Source organism: Carcharhinus amblyrhynchos, chromosome 11 (assembly GCF_965287045.1).
Source record: "Carcharhinus amblyrhynchos chromosome 11, sCarAmb.v2.hapA, whole genome shotgun sequence".
Taxonomy (NCBI): Eukaryota; Metazoa; Chordata; class Chondrichthyes; order Carcharhiniformes; family Carcharhinidae; genus Carcharhinus; species Carcharhinus amblyrhynchos.
The window spans coordinates 31,203,000-31,226,824 of record NC_137334.1 but is presented as its reverse complement, the minus strand read 5'-3'; the positions used below and the strand labels follow the sequence as shown (position 1 = coordinate 31,226,824).

Genomic DNA, 23,825 nt, shown 5'->3' with positions numbered 1-23,825 from the left:
CAGATAGGATGCATTCTAAGTTGCCGAGGAAACCAAAGATGGATCTTCTGACCACAATCCTTCAATTCTTCTTGGATATGGGAGTAGTGTCATAGGACTGGAGGATTGCAAATGTTACATCCATGTTTCACATAACCCAGAGGGATAAACTGTCAACCAATCACTGGCAGTAGGATACATATAATCTTTATAAAATTAGTTTTCCCTTGGGGAAAACATGGGTTAATTAATAACAGGCAATATGGATTTGTTAAAGGCAAGTCAAAACTAACAAACATGATTGAGTTATTTGATGAAATAATGTAAAGGGTTGATGCATACATGTACTTTCAAAAGATATTTGATAAAGAACAACATAATTGACTTGTCAAAATTGAAACCCGTGAAATTAAAGGTGCAGTGAAACTGTGGGTTATTAAACTGGTTAAGAGACTGGAAGCAGAGATTAATAATGCACAGATTACTCAGACTAGAGGAACATACAGTGTTGCTTCCTCAAGGGATCAGTATTAGGTCTCCTCTTAGATATATATCAATTACCTGGGTTTATAGACAGAGCCCAATTTATGAGACAAAACTTGGAAATAGTGGGAAGAACAGTATCTGCCCCGAGAAGGATATAGGTAGATTGTAAAATAGTCTGATTCTGGGCAGAGACACATGCCAAATAAGTAAAGTGTGAAGAACAAGAGGAGAAAATATAAACTAAATGATAAAATTCTAAAGGGAGTCCTGGAACAAAGAAATGTGCGAGTACATGTGCACAAAATTGATGAAGGCAGCAGGACAAGTTGAGAAAGGGATTAAAATGGCATATGAAAGACTGAGCTTTAAAATAGAGATGTGGAGATGCTGGCGTTGGACTGGGGTAAACATAGTAAGAAGTTAAAGTCCAACAGGTTTATCTGGTAGCAAAATCCACTAGTTTTTACAGCGCTGCTCCTTCGTCAGACAAGTGGGAGTTTTGTTCACAAACCGGGCATATAAAGACAAACACAATTTACAAAATAATGGTTGGAATGCAAATCTTTACAGGTAATCAAGTCTTCAAGGTACAGACAATGTGAGTGGAGAGACCGTTAAGCACAGGTTAAAGAGATGTGTATTGTCTCCAGCCAGGAGAGTTAGTGAGATTTCGTAAGCCCAGACAAGTTGTTGGAGTTACAGATAGTGTGACATGAACCCAAGATCCCAGTTGAGACCAACCTCATGTGTGCGGAACTTGGCTATCAGTCTCTGTTCAGCAACTCTGCTTGTCATGTGTTTACACGACAACACAAAACTCCCACTTACCTGACGAAGGAGCAGTGCTCCGAAAGCTAGTGGATTTTGCTAACAAATAAACCCATTGGGCTTTAACCTGGTGTTGAGTGACTTCTTACTGTGTTTACCCTAGTCCAAAGCTGGCATTTCCACATCATGACTACCACTCACAAATAGAGGCATAGGAGCACAAAAGATATGATAAACTTCTCTTAAAAAAACTGCTGGTTCAACTCAACCAAAATAGTGTGTCCAATTATGGGCATGTCATTTTAGGAAGGATATTCAGAAAAGATTTACACAAGTGATTTCACGATGAGGGACTTCAGGTCCAAGGATAGATTGGGGAAGATGGGATTGTTCTACTTGAGGTGAGATTTCATAGGAGTGTTCAAGATTATAAAGTGCCCAGAGAGTGGGTAGAGCTAAATTGTTCCCTTACATAGAAGGGTTGAGAACCAGAAGACACTCATTTAAGGTGAAGGGCAAAAAAAGAGGAGACACAAGGAAAAGTGTTATGCAGCAAAAGGCTGAGAGAATGGTGGTGGTAGATTCAGTCATGGCTTTCCAAAGGTAAATCAGACAAGAACTGAGAGAGAGTAAATTTGCAGGCCTATGGCAGAAAGGATCGGGAAATAGGACTTAACACAGAACCAGCACAGACATGGTGGGCCAAACAATCTCCTTCTGAGCAGTTAGCATTCAGTTCTATGGTTATTCCACATAAACTGTTAGTAATCCAAAAGTAAAAGAATACACGATCATGTAATTCATTCAAGGTAATGGCAGGTCAGACCTGATCTTCAAGTCTGACCTGCCATTATGTGGAATAAAATACACAATTGTGTATTCTTTTAGTTTTGGACAACTCAGTTTGTTTTCTCACCAATAAAGGAATGATACATTGTAAGATACAAAGGTTATCTAGACTTGAAATGTTAACTTACACTCCCTCCACAGATGCTGTCAGACTTGCTGAGATTTTCCAGCACTTTTCTGCTTTTGTTGCAAGATGTATTAATTTATTTTATTTGGTGTTGGAACGTTATGTTTTAGAGTATTTTTATGGAAGATTAACACATTTTGAGTGGTGAACCAATATATTCCCTTATCTGAGGTTATGCATGGCTACTCAATCTACTGTAGAACGATCCCATCTTCTCCAGCCTCCTGGGACACTTATCTATAAATAACCCAAATCTGTCTACAGCCATACAATGAATTTTCATTCCTGGAATTGCTATGTTCCAGTTTATTGATACTGTCGCTTCACCCACTTAGAATGGACAGCACAGAAAAGAGATAGTTTGGCCCATCATGACAATTAATTACATGCTCCCACCTTTCCTTAGTGGATCTGCAAATTTTTATTTTAACTATATATCCAATTCCTCTTTGAAAAATACTAATCAGTCTGCTTCCCCCAATCTTTCAGGCAAAACTCAATGGAATTTTAAGAAGTTTGCATTTTCTCCCAGCTTTTTTTTGCCAATTATCTTAATCTGTGCTCTCTCCTTACAGATCTACACCCCACTGAAACATTTCTCCCTATCTACCTTATCAACAATCAGTTTTGAGCATCTCTCTCAAACTTTCCTTAAGATGAACCATTCCAGCTTTCCACGTACTTAATTCCCTCATCCTTGGTAGTTCTGTGCCATAGCTGAGTCTAACAGATGTGAGATGCAACACTGTTACCAATGTTGTTCCTTGCTCAATAGCTGGAGTTCACATATCTATCATCCAATATCACCAGTCACTGCGAGTCTGGGGCAACTGACGAATCATTGCAACATCCTTCAATGGGAAGCACACTGTTTCTGAAGACAATTCAGGAGGGAAATAAGCATGCCCTTTAGCTCTGTCCTTATTGCCTGCCTTCTCACAAGTTCCCTGTTCACCAAAGTGGTGCATAAAGGGTATGACCAAACAATGGGTGGGGGAGGAGCAGCGTGTATATATGTCAGGATACCAGACAAGGGAGTACAAGTGAAAACTGGTGAAGTGAAAAGTTAAGACAGATTGGAACAAATCCTTCATGCAATGAGTGATTAATACTTGGGAGGCTTCTAGATAGCGTTAGCCATCAAAAACCTAATATTTCATCCAAAGACTGATGCTGCAGTGGAGAAATGCAAGTATTTTTCTCTTAGAGTGGATGAGCCAAGATGGATCAAATTCTCTCCCTCACTTTTATCATGGCAGATTTCATAAAAATCTAAATGGGAAATTATGGCAGAACAGAGCAATTTTCCTGTCACTTCCCCAAGCCATGTATTGTGGCAAGCCACAATACAAATTGAAATCATACATACTGTAACTAACTCCTCTAACTACCTTTCTCCTCATGTTGAAGGAATCCCCATCCATCAAGGTGCTTCTGTTATTGTATGCAATACAACAAATCTGCTCTGTGGAATGGGTGTTACCACCTAGACATTCAGCTTTTTCACAATTGAATTATTAACCACTAACATATCTCCTGATTATGATGCACTAGCTGCTTGACAATATTAAAGAATCATTATAACTTCTTCCATGAAAGAAAAAAATTTCATCTAATGAAATTAGATGATTTTGTACAAAAAAATGCATTGTTTATACATAGAATTTACAGCAGAGAAAGAGGTCATCTTCTCAGTTAGTTTATGCTATAATTATGTTCTACACCAGCCTTCTTCCACTCTACTTCATCTATCAGCTTAATCTATTGTTCTTTTGTTACTCTTGTGCTATCTAGCTTCCCCGTAAATATAACTATGCTTTCTGCCTTAATGACTCCACGACATTGTAAGTTCCATATTCTAGCCACTTTGATTAAGAGGTTTCTCCTGTGTTCGTTATTGGATTTACTAGTGACTATCTTATACATATGAATCCTAATTTTGGAATCCACAACAAACAATTTCACTAAATGTGTTTAATCAAACTCCTTCATAATTTTAAAGACTTCTATAAGCACACCACTCAGCCTTCTTGGGTTAGTAGAACATATTTGACTTTTACTGAAAAAAAATGAGGCTCACATGTTTTACAGAAGTTAAATAATGAAGCCTGCACTAGAAGTAAAATGCACAGAGGGTTGAGTCAATCTTTGCTGACCTTTAATATGAATGAGAAAAGCAGAATTTGTCTGTGGATATTTTCTGTTAAGTGTACCTACAATTGAACTTTGAGATTCATTTCTCACTTGTCCCATCAGTTCAAATGCATGTATATCTTCCCACAATCAAATGCTCACATTTCATATTTGGTATATGAAAAGGAAACAGATTCCTAGCAGGACTTAGACCTCCAAAACACCAATGGCCTAGAAATGTCATCTGCTGAGTATAGTCTAATATCCAGATAATGGATATCATAAACATTACCATATGAATAAACATGTAAAAGAAGCATTGTTTTTCTGTCTAATATTTTCCATATTTTTGTACATCAATTATTATGATCAAACATTCAGGAATAGTATGATTAAGTGCAGAGCTCTACAAGAGTCAACACTGGCATGATGGGTTGAATGGTCTCCACCTGTGCAGTATCATTCTACAATGGCAATAAGTCAGTTATTGACATGCAGCGGATATATTTCAGTCAAACAGTTCTGTGGTTAGAGTTGAAATTTCAATTTGTAATTTTCAGAAGGTGAGCTAATTTGCAAGATTTCATCCATGACACTTCATGCTAATATTTTTACTGGACATCAGCACGAGTGGCAGAATAGATTTCTCTCAATTCGATGGCAAGGGTTAAGGTTCCAGAGTTGTGCATGTTACTGGAGTTTTCTCCACTTTTGTTTGGGGTTCTCAATGGCTGGTGACTGAGGGAGAAGGGAAACAAAACCCCACCACTCAGCTATCCCCACTACAAGTCCACTCCTGCCCACCTATTATGCAGTACCATTGCAGAGCGGTCCAGACTGTCTAGCCCTTTCAGCTAAAGCAAGCTGCCAGAAAACAAACAGCATCTGCAGGAAAATAAGAGAAGAATTGTAGAAGAAGAAAAATCTTGATGCCTATATCGTAAGATGCATCATCTAAAGATGACATAGCAGCTTCTATAACCACAATACTATGATTAGATTAAAAATACATTTGTGATAGGCACTTACCTCCATCACCAGAACCTGATCCCATATCTGTAGAGAGACAAAATCTCATTAGGAGGCACAATCGTGTAACAGTGATTTTTCTGACTGATTTTTTTTGCATTTAAATGCTGGTTACAGTCTATTGCTGGAATCTATAGATATAGTTTCTATAGTCTATGCTGAGAGAATTAAACTGACGAACAAATGACTAAACACTGACTATGGCATTCCAAGTAGCACTAATATACTTTTTATTGTGGGTTGAATAGTGATTAAGTGCCCAATCCAGGGTACTCGCAGTTCCCATTTCCGTTCAATAATAGCTTTGAAACGTGATAACGAGCAGTGCCTGATGTCTGAGGCTGCCTATGTAATAATTTCTTGCAAATTGGATCACGTCGGATAATCGGATTTATTTTATGAATTGAAAAAAAACAATGTTAAAAGCGCGTGTTGCGCTCATATTCACACCGTTACAAATGTACATTGCGGTATGCATACCGTTGGGACAGGATCCTTCACCCAGCACCTTTATTTCACTTTGCTGCTTGCATGCAGCCTGTCGCAGGTAACACTCGTTCTGGTAGGTATAGCCATTGGAGCCGCAGACTGGCACATAGTCAGTGCTGCACTAAAAAAAGAAACAATTATCATAAGGATCTGCCAGACTTTCTGCAGGGTCCACACTGCTCACACCCTCGAACACAGACAGCAATCCCATGCCACCCAGACTAAACGGAGCCCCATTAAAACAGCAATGTTTGCTCCTTACCTTGAGCTGACAGTCGCAGGTTATGGTCTCTCCGATCCGCAAACACTCCCCTCCAAACTGACACGCATTAATGTCGCAAAGAAACAAGTCGTGTTCTCGGTCGTCAAAACCTGGAGATATTAACAGAGTGAGAGAATAAAGGAAAGTACTGGCAGAACTTCAGCGGCTGCTGAAAATTAAATATCAGTGTTTTCGCTGGCAAACGCAAAGCAGGTCAGTGTGACAAGGGCTCGCCATCTATCCTGTCCCTGGGTTCGCAGGTTGGGTGTGGGGTCCCTCTTGGATGGCCGAGTCTCACTGGGCAGATTTGTAGCCCTGTTCTGACGGCTGACTGTTGCAAAAACAAATTCTACAGCAGCCTTTGCAAACCTCAGCCTCGAGGTTTCAGTTTAATCTGAAACACGGCGCTGTCTCTTTAAACTGAATTTCACTGCTCCACATCCACTGTCCCCTTTCCCTCATCCTGCCCTTAGAGGTGTCTATTTTATATATTATACACATATCTATACACATACGTATTTGTTATTTATATGGATAGGAACCTGGAGGTGGCATGACCAAGTTGCAACAAAGATAGCGAAAGCTAGATTTTGGGTGAAAGCTTGTCATTGTCTATTTCTAACGAAGATTGATGACCTAAATCTTTCCAATGGAGATGTGGTTAATCACAAGTCTGAACCCGCAGACAAAAATCGCTGGCAGCCCTTCGCTTTCTCTTTTTTGTTTTGGCTTCAGTTTTCTGTGGGATTGCGACATAAAAATCCCAACAGAGAGACAGATTGTGTGCGAGAGCAATAGAGAGGGAGAAGAGAAACAATTCCTTTTGCATTGCAACCTGCAGATTGCTTCCCTCCACTAATGCAGATCTCCGTGCTCTCCACAGCCCGGCTTCTGCGGCGCGCTGAAGATCTGCTGGAAGAACAGCAAAGCCGGCTTGAGTCTGGATGCTTTCGACGGGAAATGTCCAAGGTTTCTTCGCCCCGGGAACATTTTCGCAGCAGCAGCATCAATATATAAAAATGGCCAGTTGTAGAGGTGGAGGCTGCGGGAGAGATTACCCCCCACCGCCTCCGCCCCCCCTCCAGATCAAATGGAATTCGGTCTGAGATAAAATGTTAAATTTAAAAATATATAAAATGCCCAGAGCATCGTAGCGAAATATTGTGCACTTTTCAGAACGTTGGTCAGAAAGGCAATAAATTTTTGGCTGCCTGTCTGCAACATCTTTGCAATACTTCACCCGAAACCATCACAACGCAGTCAATCACAGTAACTTTCAGCATCAGTGTCAATATACAGCTGACTAGAAGTTTAAAGGGACCCAAACCCCATCCCAGTTGGGACTGGTGCCTTACCCGAGCAGTTCCAGCCGGTGGGTGTCTGGCAGTCACTCAGGGAGGTAGGGTAAGCTGAGAGTTTAACAGGTAGCGTGGAGAGGCTCAGCATCGCCAGCAGCAGAAAGCCCGCCCGGTGCAGATGAAGAGGTGGCCAGCCTGGCGGGTGGGACTCCACCATGACGACAGGCGGCGACGGATCGCGGACCTCGGCTCAATCCCAGGCTCTCCGACCCCACCATCTTACACAGGGCGCATCACGCATCCTGGGCGCAGCAGCAGCAGCACCGCCACATGTGTCCGCCGCGGCTCCCGGACTGCACCACCTCCAGCAGCAGCAGCAGCAGCAGCAGCCCGTGTGCCTGCCTCGCGCTGGCCGGGCTGGGCTCTCTCGCGCTGGGCTCGCTGTCAGATGGTCTCTTGTCTCTCTCGCGCTGGCCGGGCTGTCTCGCGCTGGGCTCGCTGTCAGTTGCTCTCTGTCTCTCTCGCGCTCGGAAACTTGTTATTGATGAGCCGCCCGCCGCGCGCCGGCTTTTTCTCAGACATCCCTCGGCTCTGATTGGAGCGCCAGGCTCCCGCGCCGTCACGTGGGCCGCGGCGACCGCCTCTGATTGGCCTGGCAGGATATTGGCGGTTGGGGAGGCAGACGAGCGATAAGAGACTGAGGCTGATTGTGAGAGAGCGAGTTATCAACACCCCAGAGCCCGGGACCAACATCCTCAACACCCCAGAGCCCGGGACCATACTCCTCAACACCCCAGAGCCCGGGACCATACTCCTCAACACCCCAGAGCCCGGGACCAACCTCCTCAACTCCCCAGAGCCCGGGACCAACATCATCAACATCCCGGAGCCCGGGACCAACTTCCTCAACTCCCCAGAGCCCGGGACCAACATCCTCAACACCCCAGAGCCCGGGACCAACCTCCTCAACACCCCAGAGCCCGGGACCAACCTCCTCAACTCCCCAGAGCCCGGGACCAACATCCTCAACACCCCAGAGCCCGGGACCAACATCCTCAACACCCCAGAGCCCGGGACCATACTCCTCAACACCCCAGAGCCCGGGACCAACCTCCTCAACTCCCCAGAGCCCGGGACCAACATCATCAACATCCTGGAGCCCGGGACCAACTTCCTCAACTCCCCAGAGCCCGGGACCAACCTCCTCAACACCCCAGAGCCCGAGACCAACATCCTCAACACCCCAGAGCCCGGGACCAACCTCCTCAACACCCCAGAGCCTGGGACCAACCTCATCAACACCCCAGAGCCCGGGACCAACATCCTCAACACCCCAGAGCCCGGGACCAACATCCTCAACACCCCAGAGCCCGGGACCATACTCCTCAACACCCCAGAGCCCGGGACCAACCTCCTCAACTCCCCAGAGCCCGGGACCAACATCATCAACATCCCGGAGCCCGGGACCAACTTCCTCAACTCCCCAGAGCCCGGGACCAACATCCTCAACACCCCAGAGCCCGGGACCAACCTCCTCAACACCCCAGAGCCCGGGACCAACCTCCTCAACTCCCCAGAGCCCGGGACCAACATCCTCAACACCCCAGAGCCCGGGACCAACATCCTCAACTCCCCAGAGCCCGGGACCAACATCCTCAACACTCTGGAGCCCGGGACCAAGATCATCAACACTCCGGAGCCCGGGATCAACATCATTAACATCATCAACATCTCGGAGCCCAGGACCAACATCCTCAATATCCTGGAGTCCAAATCATCATCAAAATCGTGGAGCCCGGGACCAACATCATCTACATCCCAAAGCCCGGGATCAACATCATTAACATCCCAGAGCCCAGGATCAACATCATTAACACCCCAGAGCCTGGGACCAACATCGTCAACATCCTGGATCCCAGGACCAACATCCCGGAGCCCGGAATCAACAATCCAGAGCCCAAATCACTACCAGCATCTCAGAGCCCGAGATCAACATCCCAGACCCCCAATCACCATCAGATTCCCAGAGAATGGGACCAAATCACCAGCCCAGAACCCAAATCATTACCATCCCAGCTCTGGGAACCAACATTCTCAGCATCCTGGGCCCGGGACCAAATTATCACTAGCCCACGATCAAATCACCAACCCAGAGTCCAAATCATCACCAGCCCAGAGCTTAAATATTAGCATCCTGGAGTCAGGGACCAGCGTCCTCAAATTATCACCAACCCAGAGCTTGGGACCAAATCACCAGTCTGGAGCTGGGGGCCAAATCACTATCCCAGAATCTGGGACCAAATGATCACCAGCCCGGGAGCGAATTACAAGCATCCTGGAACCAGGGACCAACATCACCATCAGCTCAGAGTCCAGGATCAAATTACCAGCATTCTGAAGCCCAAATCATCACCAACCTGGAGCTTGGGACCAAATCACCAATCTAGAGCTTGGGACCAGCTCATCACCATCCTGGAGCCTGGGCCCAACTCCTCCTCAAATCATCACCGGTCTGGAGACTGCGACAATCAAACTGGCAAAGGTGATCAAGAAGATGAGTTTTGAAAATGTTTCAGTGTAGACCGGGAGAAATTGTTCCTATTGGTAAATGGATGAAGAACCGAAGGGTACAGATTTCAGATAATTGGCAAAAGAAATAATGGTGACATGGGGAAAACTTCACAATGCGTGGTGACAATGTGCAATACATTGTCTCAGTGCGGCGGAGGTGATTTGGTTGAGGGAATTCAAGTGAGAATTGGTTTATTAGCTAATGAGGTAGAATGTGTAGGTATGGAGAGAAGATGGGGAATGGAACTGGCTTGATTGCTCCTACAGAGGCTCAGTACAGACACAATGGCATGAATGGACTGCTCTGTGTGGTATTCCATGATTCTGTGATTCTGAAATATCAGCCCAGAGCCCGGGCTCAACTATCCTCGAATCATCACCAGCCCAGAGCCCGGGCTCAATTATCCTCAAATCATCACCAGACCAGGGCCCAGGCTCAACTATCCTCAAATCATCACCAACCCAGGACCCAGGCTCAATTCATCTTCAATTCATCACTAGTCCAGAGCCCAGGCTCAACCCATTCTCAAATCATTGCCAGCCCAGAGCCCAGGCTCAACTCATCTAATCATCACTAGCCCTGAGCCTGAATGTGCATCATCCTCAAATGATCAACATGGAGCCAAACTCCGCTAATGCTCAAATTATCACCAGCCTGGAGCCTGGGCTCAATGACAATCAACAGTTCAGAAACAGGCAATTTGGCCCATTGAAACTGCACTGACTTTACGAAGAGCACCCAATCCTGACCAACCACCCCATCTCACTTCTCCATAATCCTGCACATTTACCATGGTCAATCCACCTAATCTGCACATCTTTGGATACTAATGGACAATTTAGCATGGCTAATCTATTGAACCTGCACATCCTTGGACACTAAGTAAAGTTTATTTATTTGTCACATGTAAGGCTTACATTAACATTGCAATGACGTCACTGTGAAATTCCCTTAGTTGCCACACTCCAGCGACTGTTCGGGTTAATGCACCCAACCAGCATATCTTTCAGATTGTGTGAGGAAACTAGAGCACCTGGAGGAAACCCATGCAGACATGGGGAAAATGTGCAAACTCCACTTAGACAGTGAGCCAAGCCGAGAATTGAGCCTGGGTCCCCGGTGCTGTGAGGCAGTAGTGTTTGCCAGCATGCTGCCCCAAGGGACATGGTCAATCCAACTAACCTGCACATCTTTGAACACTAAGGGACAATTTAGCCTGGCCATTCCACCTAACTGCACATCTTTGGGTAATAAGGGGCAATTTGGTATGGCCAATCCACCTAACCTGTCCATCTTTGGATACTAAGGGACAACGTAGCATGGCCAATCCACCTAACCTGCACACCTTTGGACATTAAGGGGCAATTTGGCATGGCCAATCAACCTAACCTGCAAATCTTTGGATCGTGGGAGAATTCCTGCGCAAACACGGGGAGAACGATCCCGGGCTCAGCTCATGCTCAAATCTTCAGCAGCCTGGAGCCTCGGCTCAGTTCATCCTCATATCAGCATCGAGAAAGCGACAGAGCGGAAGGAGATTAATATAGATCCAGATCTGAGCTCGGTTCGGTTTGGCCCGGAATCGGACTTTGCTCGGTTCGGTTTGATCGACACAGAGCCGGCTGCCAATGAGATGGATGGCGGGGGAGTTGGGAATGTGGTGGCAGAGCTCGACATTCAACACCAGCGTCTTCTCTCACCAACAGAGCAACGGGATCTCAGTCCGTTTCCTGTCTCCTCTTACCGATGGTCCGGGAGGTGTGATTGCCCGGTCAGGTAGCAGCTGTTTCGCGGGCTTGGTTTGCAGCAATCATTGGCAGCACCGCTCAACTTAGCTCACTGCCCAGTGGACAGGACGAGAAAATCTCCATCAGATCCAAGCTTCTTTTATCTGCTGGCTGGCCGAGGAGAGGAGGGTTTGCGCTCAAATAGTCACAGTGCAACCCAATTTTCAGACATTACTTCGGATCAGATCAAGTCTCTGCTGAAGATGCAGGACCTGAGAGATTAACATCAGATCACACCCTGATTTCGATTCTACAAGAGTGACATGTGAGAGAATGCGTTAGCTCAGACACTTTCCAGAGGGGCGGCATTTCCAGAAACTACATGCGATTATGCATTTTCTCATTTTAAGCATATACCATCTCGTTCCGATCGACGTATCAGGTTTAAATGCGATAGCTCATATGAGTATTGTATTGATGCTGTTGCAGTTCTCTGCTAAGAGGACTAGATGGAAAGAATACTTGAAATCTCACTGCATCTTTTCCAGGTATCCTGGAAACTGGATGCTACGTGAAATGACGCTGAAAACTGGGGAAATTTGTTTAGATGCCAATAGAGGCTGTGGCCACCGAGGTATCAGGACATAGGAAATTCTGAAAACCAAGAAAACAGTCAGTAACTATCCTGATAACTGTTGTATACAAAGGATACACGACCAGGAACAATTCGGAGAACAAAGGAGAGAAACCAGGGAACAGTAAATTGCGAGAACATGAATTGGACATCAGCAACAGTAAATCCTGAAGATGGGATCAGATAGCAGTGAACAGTAAATTCAGAGGACATAGAACTGGATAACAGGGCACAGTAAATTCAGAGGACAGGGAACTAGAAAACAGCGCACAATAAATTCAAAGGACATAGGATTATAAACCAAGGGGGAGTAAATTCTGAAGACATGGGATCACATAAGAGTGAAGAGTAAACTGTGAGGACATAGGATCCGACTTAATCATTGGCTGATTAAATTCTGAGGACAAGGTTGTAGATATCAGGAAGCAGTATACTTAGAGGACTTAGAACTGGATAACGTAGGAAGTTAATTTTGAGAATGTAGAAATGGGGACAGCAAATTCCTGAGGACACATAGACATCAGAGGATAACCCTAGGATCAGCTTAAACCATCAAGGAACATGGACAAGAACACATATTTTTACTAATTATGCTTGTTCCATTCAAAGACCAAGCACAATCTGTTCTAACAGGCACTCTGTTCAACCTACTATATTCCATGATGCAAAATTTAGCAATGTTTCCCCTTCCCTTCCAAAGATAAATCAAGTAAAATTCTTCAAATTTTTAAAATTTAATTTAAAAAAAATTAATATTTAACAACTTGACCAAATTTCCAAGATTTGGGAAGCACTGTGCTATGTTGAATTTCATTTGCCACTGGCTATTTATGTCTTTTTGTATTTTGATGCATGCATCCAAATTATTAGTGATATCTCCGAATGGCTACCATCTCTCATTTGGCACTTTATTGAAGTCCATTTCACCCACTTGATTATTCTTGCCTACACTTTCTGATATTCAAATAATTCAGTAAGGTTGGTTAAACATGAACTTCCTTTCAGAAATCCATGCTGATTAATTGGACATGCTATTCTATTCTATTCTATTTCTAGATATTTTGTTTTCCGATGTTTTAGCAAACATTCTAAAATCTTTCATATCAAATGAATTATATTTAAAGCATTACTTAGGCAAACAAATTGGACAATTTGCACACAAGGTTTCAGAAGTGACAAATGAGATAAATCACCATTTAATCTATTCTTGTTTTTTGTTGAATAGTGCCATGGGATCTCTTGTATTCTCCTGAATAGACAGATATGGCCTCAATATATCATACTGCAAGGAAATAGGCAGTCTAACTTATGTGCTTGAGTCCTGGAGTGGAATTTGAACCATAACCTTCAAATACAGAGGTAAGAGTGCTAATAACAGCACCAAACTGAAACAATACTTAGCATCATAACCATCAATTCAGTTCTTAATGGAAATCATTCTGGAAGGAAAAATAAATCCAAACCAAAAAAAACCCCATCTCCTTCAAGCTCTTCACCCATATCATCCTCACATTTATGCCAGTTGCAAAACGTTTTTAGATCTCCAAAATGAAGGCTTTTCCTTCAGCTGCTTTAATTTGCTTCTACCCATGCGTTTTCCCTTAACCACACAATCTGCCCTTCACCAAACTTCAAATTTACAGCTGGATTTAAAAAATATATTGTGATGCTTGTAGGGCACAGATTTTCTTCCTGTGAGTGCTTATCAGAAATTTGGGCAATTATCTTCCCCATGATTTTCTGGTCCATTAAAAATCCAAATATGGAGTGCTCAAGCCAGACTTTTTTCTCTGCACTCTACATCATAAGATTCACATCTGTTGTGAAAGCTACTTTTTTCTGTCTTGAGCATCCCATTTTTAAGTCTTTTATATTCTATCAATGACAGTTGTTATCAATTCAAAGAGTTAATAATTTCCTCCTTCCCCTTCACTAATAAACTAACAAACAAATATTGAAAAGAGACTACATGCACACAATAAAATTCTGTTCAGATTATCAATGAAGCACTCCAGCCCCTCTACTGCCCAGAAATCACTGAAGGCCTCAAACATACCAGTAGATAATTCATGCTTCACCTCTAGGGACAATCCCACTTCAAACTTGTCATCTGCTAACTCACTGCTTCTCCTCAGTTATACATGATATCAATCACAGGATCAATTTTCAATGCATTTGATTCCATGGCATCATTTTGGAACAAGACCAAATCCTTATAATTTAGCACAAGCAATACTAAATCCTCCATCAAAAACTCACCCCAGATTCTATCATATGCCTTGAATGTTTGCTTGAGCTCAACTTAATAGTGCAAGATTTTAGTTTCCTGAGGTTTAACATCGATATCTTGTTAATCATGATAAAGGACTATATTCATTTCTAAAACATTTCCCATCACTGATCCTACCTCACCCCCATGTCACTAAATCCACCATTGATCTCATTGCTACTTCCTCATCTGACTTTTCCAATGCTGTAATTGTTGATCTTTCAAACTTTACCTTCATGATTCCATTTTGCCAAAAATTTCAATAAATGCCAAAAATGAGAAGCATTGTTATTAGGAAAAACTTGAAATTCTGAGACCATCTCAACTGGAACAAAGAAAGTTAAGAGGAGATTTTATGGAGGTTCTTGGGGGGCAGGGAGTAGTAACAAGAGCTTGTCAATTTAATATTATCATTATGGGAATGAAAAGAGAGCTTAAGAGATGGTTACACAGCTGGTGTAGTATGGAATGCATTGCCATTGAAGCAGAGACCACTGCTTCTTTCAATGAAAGTTTGGAGATGTATTTTAGTCAAAGAAAGTTACAGGGCTATTGAGAGGGAGACTGGCAGTGGAATTAGTTATTGATTACCATGGCGAAGAGCAGGCTCAAAATATATGGAAAGAATGGCCTTCTGTGCCGTAAAATCTATTGTTTTGATGATCTAAACTTATCCTATTCCGCAGTAAGCCTTTCTCAGCTACCATCCCCGATCTTGCTGATTTCGTTGGCTCTCTATTTTTCTCTCAATGTATTCATTTCGAAATCTTCAGTCACTTTGGAATCCCTCCTAACGCAAGCAATTTCCTACAGACATATGAAGTTTGCATTCTCAACTCTATCTCGTGAATATTCCCTCCTTCCTCTATTCCAACAGCACTGCAAATGTCTTTAAACGTCGTGCCTACTCCAAAATCTGGTTTACCACACCCCTACGAATCAAATCTTATTGTCTTTGGATTTGTGGTTTTGGATCTATCTCCTTTTCTTTCTTCTACTTCCTGCGTAAGTCTAAGCTCTAACTGAACGATTTGTTACATCATCGGTTCAATAATAATGTAAATTCAAAGATGTTAACCCAGTTTGTCCATTCCGTAGAGCAATTTATTCGTGGAAGAAAATATTTTTGTCGCTAATGTTGCACTTTTGTCCTCTTCCTCTGTATTCATATTCATGCCAAATAATCTGGCTGAATGTACATTGTCCAATGAATCCTTGCTAAATTTAAATCGTATAAGGATGAAATATAGCATGCTTATAGGTGGGCCCCTTGCTGGGAACTGGGAACGTTCCAAAGATGCTATACGTCATATCATGGCAGTTATATTTGCAGGAGCTAAATCTGTGCCAGACTACTTTAACAATTTCCCCACTTGCTACAAAATGACACCGTTCCATGGCGTTCGTAGCTGGTGCTTTCCATATGTATTGAATGAAGCGCAAGGGAACATGTGTAAATAGGCCTTTTTTGTGTTTCCTGCTAACGTGAAATTACGTTCGAAGAAGATTGTTACTTCCCTTGCAACAACAATTTTAGAAAACAAAGGAAAATAAATCAGTATAAATCCTATTGAGCATGGATAACCTTACGTTCGACTATATCCAAATGTATCTCCCATTGCTTGGATCATCCACTTTATTGTTAAGTATTATTTTAACACTGGATTTGCGGAAAAAGAAATGGAGAGGGGTCACTGGGGGTAGAGCCGAGATCTACGCCCGGGGTTTATCCCCTCCTGAAGGCATTAGTTTAGTTATTTTGAATGCCGAGACAATGTTGCTGAAAAAGAACGGGACTGGCGGTGTGAGAAACCGCACTAGCAGTGGTCCTGTCTCGTCTCATTGATGTGATGTCCGGAAAGGAAAACCGATCTTGTCTCATTTCATTGTCGATTGGAAGGTATATTGAGTAGCAAACTTCCTGTGAAGCGTTTTCAAGTTCGGGGAAGACCACATGGTGTTTGGTCTCACTGTTGAGGAAAAGGTGCAGCGTAGATGTGGCAGACAAATCAGATCGGATGCGCCAAATATTATTCTCATGTCACAACGCGTCAGAAGCATCCCGAGATCAGATTACGTTTATTTACACAGTAAAAAGTCTGACAACACCAGGTTTTAGTCCAACCTATTTATTTAAAACCTGGTGTTGTCAGACTTTTTACTGTGTTTACACCAGTCCAACGCCGGCATACCCACATCATGACTACGTTTATTTAACCAGACAAATACAGTAAGGACTTGGATTGTATTCATAATTAAAGACTCAACTGGCTTTATAGGAACGGGCATCGCAGATTAAATTCATCATTTTGGGCCATACTTTAAAATTGGAAACTCTAAATAATTTTAACATTCGGCAAATTATGCAACATTAAAAAAGTACTTTGAATAAAAAAAAATCCTTACTGGCCTGAAGGGGATTCTAAAAGTCACAATTTAAGCAGGTCCACCTTTACCCAGGATAGATCCCAGGATGTTATATGCGAATTGGCTGCAGCGTTTTCTGAAGTACAAAAGCAAAAAACTTCAAAAGTAAATAATTGATTGTTAAACGTGGTGAGATGGTAAAAGGAGCTGGTAAAATACACATGTTCTTTTATTAGATACGTAGTTGTATTGTTACATTTGTTAAAACCTTTCTGGATCCTGGTCATAGTCGACCAGACAGTGATGTTGCTTTGAGCGTAACTAGGAGAATTAACCTGCTCCACTTCCGAAAGTTTTTTGACATCCACCCCTAGAGGACAGGTAGATCCTACACTTACCTTCTCATCTGAAATGTTACATCTGTGCCAGTGCAGTATTCCCTTAGAGTCTTCCATCCGAAAGGTGACAGTTCCGACAATGCAGTATTTCCTCTATCTGTAACTTCAAGGATGGCATTTCCACCTGTATAGTTCTCCCTCAGAAACAGAGCCTATATCTTGTGCCAAAATCAGAAAATGCTGGAAAATCTCAGCAGGTCTGACAGCATCTCTGAAGAGAGAATAGAGCTAACGTTTCGAGTCTGGATGATCTTTCGTCAGAGCGTGTTTCAGTCTATGGAGTGGATTTTAAACCTTAAGACTGGTAGAAGGCATTAACATTTGCTCTGTTTTGGATAGTTTCGGTGAAATATGTAGATCATGTTTTTGAAACCCTCTAGCACCCTGATTGTAAAGAGCCAATGAACAGATAAAAACATTCATTTTCGGCGGGCATAATTACTTACACGTCACGTAATCCAGTCATTGCGATAAAGATAGCATCTATTTTCACCAGCCTGTAACTTCGCGTGTTAATTGGAAAGTCTCAGCTAATGGATCTACACCCTATACTCCAGCTTCTGGGCAAATGAACCACTTCCTTTTACATTCAATTCCAACCCACCAGAGAATTACATTGTACAAATAAGATCGCTGGAGTTTTTTTTAAAGTACTTCGACACTTTGAAACGCGTCCAGCTACAGAAAAAAAGACCAGCAATAATAAAGGACCAGCAAATTAGTTTTTCTTTTGACGAGTGGGGAATTAACCTTTCCAGTCGCCCTGTAAAGAGTTGTTTCGGTAACTGCCCACGATGCCCCCCCCCAACCAAAAAAACACAAAAAAAACGGATTTTATTTCTCAGCTCGGTATCCGCACATCTTCCTTGGAAACCGCGAAGTTGAGTTTTAATGGTAGGAAATTTAATGATGTGAAAATACCTAAAATCCGCTGAGCTCCATTAGTACAGCTTTGATGTGTCTGATTAGGAAATTGTGTGACCGTAGACGATGGGTTGGACTCTGTGGTGCATGCTGCTCAATTGTTACGCTGCGATGGCAATTTCTAACCAGATTAACTGGTCCTAAGCGTCAAAATAATGTGCGCAGTAAGTGATTTAAACACCATCTAGTGATAATGCATATCATACCCATTAACCTCTACAGCCACTGGTAATCATTAGAGGTTGTAAGAGGCCTTGGTACAGTATTGTCCCTTGAAATATATATTGGGATGTGTACATTCAATTATATACATACATTTCCCGAAATCGGATAGTCAACGTAAACATGTGTATGTTTGTATATATCAAACTTGTACAGTATATTATTTGACAGCTAATGACACGTTTGTGTATATTCAACATTACCTCTCTGTTATTAAAATAAATATATTCTGACTTTTTTCCCATTGCATTTGGGTTTTGATTGACGGTATTGCCATGAGATAGGAAACACTGAAAGATGCGGATGAATAAACATTTGACTGAAGATTTACGGTCCATTTCACTTGTTGCCTTGTATAAAACACCCTTGTAGTCTCGTTGTAAAACGCTACCTGCCTCGCAGACTTCTGATTGTGTGATCAAGAGCGAAGTTGTAATGAAGCATAAAAGCAAAGCGTTAAAAAAAGATTAGACACATTTACTGTCTGTCTTTGATTCTGGTCACCAGTCGGTGTGAAGTGTTATTTAGCACATGATTACATACTGAATGGTGCAAACTCTCTAGGCCAACTTTAAGTTAAAGCAGAACTCGAATCATTGCCCAACTGGTATCTGCTTCCAGCCAAAAGAACAATGTATATTTCGTTTTTAAATTTCCATTATGCACGTCACTCTGATCATTAAGAAAAAGTAACAATTACTTTTTACTGCCATTATCTATTTCTGATGGTACTGCTTGAAAACTGTGCTAGCGAGTAGTGGCAATCACTATAGGCCGAGTTTAGAGGATGTGAAATTGACCCGAAATTGACAGAGGGATCTCTAGGGGAAAGGGTAATTGCAGCTGTTAAAATGTATTCTATATAATGGATTGTAAAGTACGTACGTTAAAATATCTCCGAAGTAACATTTTACCTTTGCCGTTCGCCTTTTGCCCTCTAATAGCCGATTATATTAACTTTAAATTAAAGCAAAAGTTGCAATTAAAGAAATAATTTGTTTATGTAGCACCCTTTATGACTTCAGGACATCCCAATATGCTTTACAGTCAATAAAATACTGTTGAAGTCTAGTTACTGGGGTAATACAGTACAGTTAACAGTCAATTGGCGCACAGCAACGAGATGAATGGCTAAGTAATCGTTTTATCAAAACAAGAAGTGTTGAGACACTCAGCAGATCTGACTGCATCTGTGGCAAGAGAAACAGAGTTAACGTTTGGCATTCATATTACTTCTTCCACTCCAAACGTTAACTCTTGTTTTTCTCTCTATAGATGCGGTCAGGCCTGTTGAGTATTTTGAGTACTCTATTTTATTTCAGATTTCCAGTATCTGCCAGTATTTTGCTTTTATATGAATCCAATTTATCAGTGTTGATCGAGGGATAAATGTTGGTCAAGACACCTGGGAAAACTTCCCTGCTCTTTTTCCAGAGAGTGATATGGGAGTGTTAACATTTATTTGAGAAGGCAGTTTTGAAAAACAGCATCTTTGACAGTGCAGCACCCTTTCAACATTGGAACATTACCATAAATTGACAAATTTAAACAAATGATATATATATCTCAGCTGTGAGGATTTTGGTACCCAATGGAACAATTTCTTTCATGCCATACAATATCCATAGAAACCAAAATTCTGCTGCTTATCCATTCTTAGCTCTTCAGCAAATTACATTTGAGCAATTCTTGAAGATTTGTTCCCTTTTCCTCATGTATTTCACACGTGATATATACAACTGCTAAGGAAGGGATAAAGAATCAAGTAAGATCAGCACTGAGACAGTGAATTTATATTTTCCTATGCTTTCTATTTAATAATTGATCAGAGGTGTGGGTAATTCAGATGCTGAAATAGGATTAAAAATGCAAACATAAATATAGTGAGATAAACTGCTCCAATTATTGAGGGAACTACTATAGATGATGATGCAAGGAGAGCCTGCCAGAGCTATTTGATGGATACAGTAGGTTAAAGATAGCTGCCAGAGATACTGTACATATTTGGGGGAAACTGTGATTGAGACTGGGGGAATGCTGCAGTAGACACTGGGAGAGCCAATTGCAGATACTGGGAAAGGCTGTTGCAAATACTGGGGAGTACTACTGCAGCTGCAGATACTGGACAAGGCTGTTGCAGATACTGGGGAATGCTAATGCAGCTGCAGATACTAGGAAAGGCTGTTGCAGATACTGGGAAGGCTACTGTAGCTGCAGATACTAGACAAAGTTGTTGCAGGTACATGGAGAGACTATTGCAGATATCGGGGAAGGCTGCTACAGATACTGTGGAGGTTAAATGGAATCTTATGGCTTATCATGGTGGGAGCATCACAAATGCAGCGAGCCATTCAAATTCCATTAGGACCGTAAAATCCCACCGGTGTACAATTCAGCCTGTTAAACGTGATAAATATTACATAGGAACAGAAATAGGCCATTTAGTCCCTCGAGCACGTTCTGCCAATCAATTGGATCACGGCTGAACTGTCGTCTAACCCCATATATCCCACCTTTGCCTGATATCCCTTAATATCTTTTGCTGACAAAGATACATCAATCTCAGTTTTAAAATTAGCAATTGATCCAACATGAATAGTTGTTTGAGGAAGAGAGTTCCAAACTTAAACCACCTTGTGTATGAAGAAGTGTTTCCTAATTTCACTTCCAAAAGGTCTGACTCTAATGATTTGACTATGTTCCCTTAGTCCTAAACTCTTCAGTTAGTGGAAATAGTTTCTCTCTATTGATTCTATCTCTTAATGTCCTGAAAACTTTGATTAATTCACCCTGGAAGTACAACCCTAATTTATTAAATCTCTTGCGTTGTAATTTAACTCCTGGCAAAATTTTACAATATATCCTTCCTAGTGGTGGTACCCAGAATTCCAGGTATAGTTTAAGCTGAATTTTGTACAGCTGAAATATGGCATTAGCGCTGCGTACCTGGACCTCATGTCTCTTTTAGAAAACTACTTAGAAAGTACAATGTTGTTTTTTTTTAAAGCCTTAAGTGGATGACTTCATGGGTGGAATTTTCCCATCCTGCCCACCATAGGAATCCTAGTGGGCAGGGGTGGGAGTCATGCAAATATCCATTGAACTCGGGGTGGGAATTTCCTGCTTTGAAGCAAACATGGCCAGAAAATCCCACCCCACGTTTGTCTATGTTGAAATACATTTGCCATAGTTTTGCTCATTCACTTAATCTGTCAACACAGTATGTTATGTGCTCTGCTCAAAGACAGACCCTTGGCTTATTGTCTGCTGATGCTTCATCCTGAGCCATTATTTTGGCAGTTCCTTTCAGTGGTGGTTTGCCATTACTTTCAATTCTCAGAAGCAGGGTGAGGAGGCAAATCCCAGGTATAGCTTAGCTGGAACGGGACTTGAATATGTGCTGTTGGCATTATTCTGATCATCCAGCCAACTGAACTTCTAGATCTATCAACATTTCTTTCTAATTTTAATGCTTCCCTCTACACTGCTTACAATACTGTCTATCTTTGTGACATCAGCCAATTTGGGTAAATGGTTTTCCATCTCATCACCTATGAATACTGCCACACACAGATCCTTGCAGGACACCATGAGTTGTGTCCTGCCGATTAGAATGCCCACCGCCCATTTTTCCTACTCTCTATTTCCTTTCACTCAGCAAATTTTCTAATGAGGTCAATAAATTGCCTTCAACCCTATAAGCCTCACATTCAGCCAACTCTCTTTTATGAGTAATTTCTTCTGGATGTCTACATAAATAGCATGCATAGGCATTCACCTATCCTCAATTATTGACTTCCTGACATTGGAGCCAGATTAGAAAGACCTTCAAATGGCTTGGTCTTTGCTCAGGGTGGAGCAGGGGTTGAGGGGCACATGTGGGATGGAGATGGGGGTCACTGCCCCAGGAAATAGATCAGAGGTGGCCAGATCATAACATCCTACAGTGCAGAAGGATGCCGTTCGGCCCATTGAGTCTGCACCAATCACAATCCCACCCAGGCCCTATCCCAATATCCCTACATGTTTTACGCACTAATCCCTCTAACCTATGCATTCCGGAACACTAAAAGGCAATTTAGAATGGTCAATCAACCTAGTGCACACATCTTTGGACTATGGGAGGAAACTGGAGCACCCAGAGGAAAGCCATGCAGACACAGGGAGAATGTGCAAACTCCATAAGACAGTGACCCGAATCGGGATTCGAACCCAGGTCCAGATGGGTGGCTGCTTGCCGAAGTGGACTGCTTATAAGGCACACCTTGGTTTTCTGGGACTTTGTTCCAGATGTTTAGTTACATTTTAGGCTCTCACCCATTCCTCATTTCACCTCCATGTCCCCATGCCAACTCATGCTCTCTTCCCACTTCTGTACAATTGCTTAATATATCTTAATTCTTTAAGGAATTATTCTGACTCTGAAAATCTGCATCCAGATGTTAGATGAATTGCTGTATAATTACCTGATTTCCCCCTCTTTCACCTTTTTAAAATAGCAGAATGGCATTTGGAACTTTCAAACCAAAAGGACGGATTCCCAAATGTTGAGTACATTGGAAGATTACAGTTAGGGCACCTACAGCGTTCCCACTCTCTTCTTTTAAAATTGTAGAATGGAAACCATTTGGTCATGTGGATTTGTTGCCCTTCAGTGCCATTAATTTCGTCATTACTACTATTTAGCTTGCATTAATTTTGTTGAGTCTGTTTCAATAATAATTTCCTTGGGATGCCTAGTATTCTCACCTTTTCCACTACTGTAAATACTGATGAAAAAGTGATTATTCGACAGATCCTTTTTTCCTTACCTTTATTATTTCTTTGCTAATAGTTTTCAAGGACTCACATTACTTCTGACCATCTACCTTTTTATAATGTAATTGTGAGTTTTTTTTAATGCTGATTTTCATATCCCTTGCTAGTTTCTTTTCATAGTTCCTTCAAGTACTTTTTACTATCTAATTTTTGACTTTTGCTGCTCTTTGTAACTTTCCCATTTACTATGACCTGTTTCTTTTAGTTTTACTTTGTCTCTTACTTCTTTTCTGCAATTTTACCTAGTTTACTGTGGACCTTTTCAGCCTCATCCAATGAGGTCAGCTTTATCTAAATGTGGAATCTTCGTAGTTTCACATTTCTCCATTTCAAACTCTATGTTAAAATTGATCCAATTATGCTTGTGATTGGATAAATGAGCATGAAGCTGTTAGGCTATTAACTAAATCTGGCTTATACTGATAACTATATCTAATATGGCCTGTTCTGTTGCTTCAGGACATATCGGGCCCG

At 42.1% G+C, this 23,825-nt stretch overlaps 1 protein-coding gene across 1 annotated transcript in view; it reads right to left on the bottom strand.

Annotated features, from left to right (window-relative positions):
• The window catches only part of LOC145350003 (tomoregulin-2-like), a 105,272-nt gene extending 97,304 nt beyond the window's left edge, over nt 1-7,968 (bottom strand). Inside the window, exons 1-4 of the mRNA XM_080198805.1 lie at nt 7,478-7,968; nt 6,123-6,232; nt 5,852-5,981; nt 5,372-5,398 (exon numbers count right to left, since the gene is read on the bottom strand). Of these exons, the coding sequence (XP_080054931.1) occupies nt 5,372-5,398; nt 5,852-5,981; nt 6,123-6,232; nt 7,478-7,637 (427 nt within the window). The 5' untranslated portion in view covers nt 7,638-7,968. The remainder of the gene's footprint in view (nt 1-5,371; nt 5,399-5,851; nt 5,982-6,122; nt 6,233-7,477) is intronic.
• Nucleotides 7,969-23,825: the final 15,857 nt, after the last annotated feature.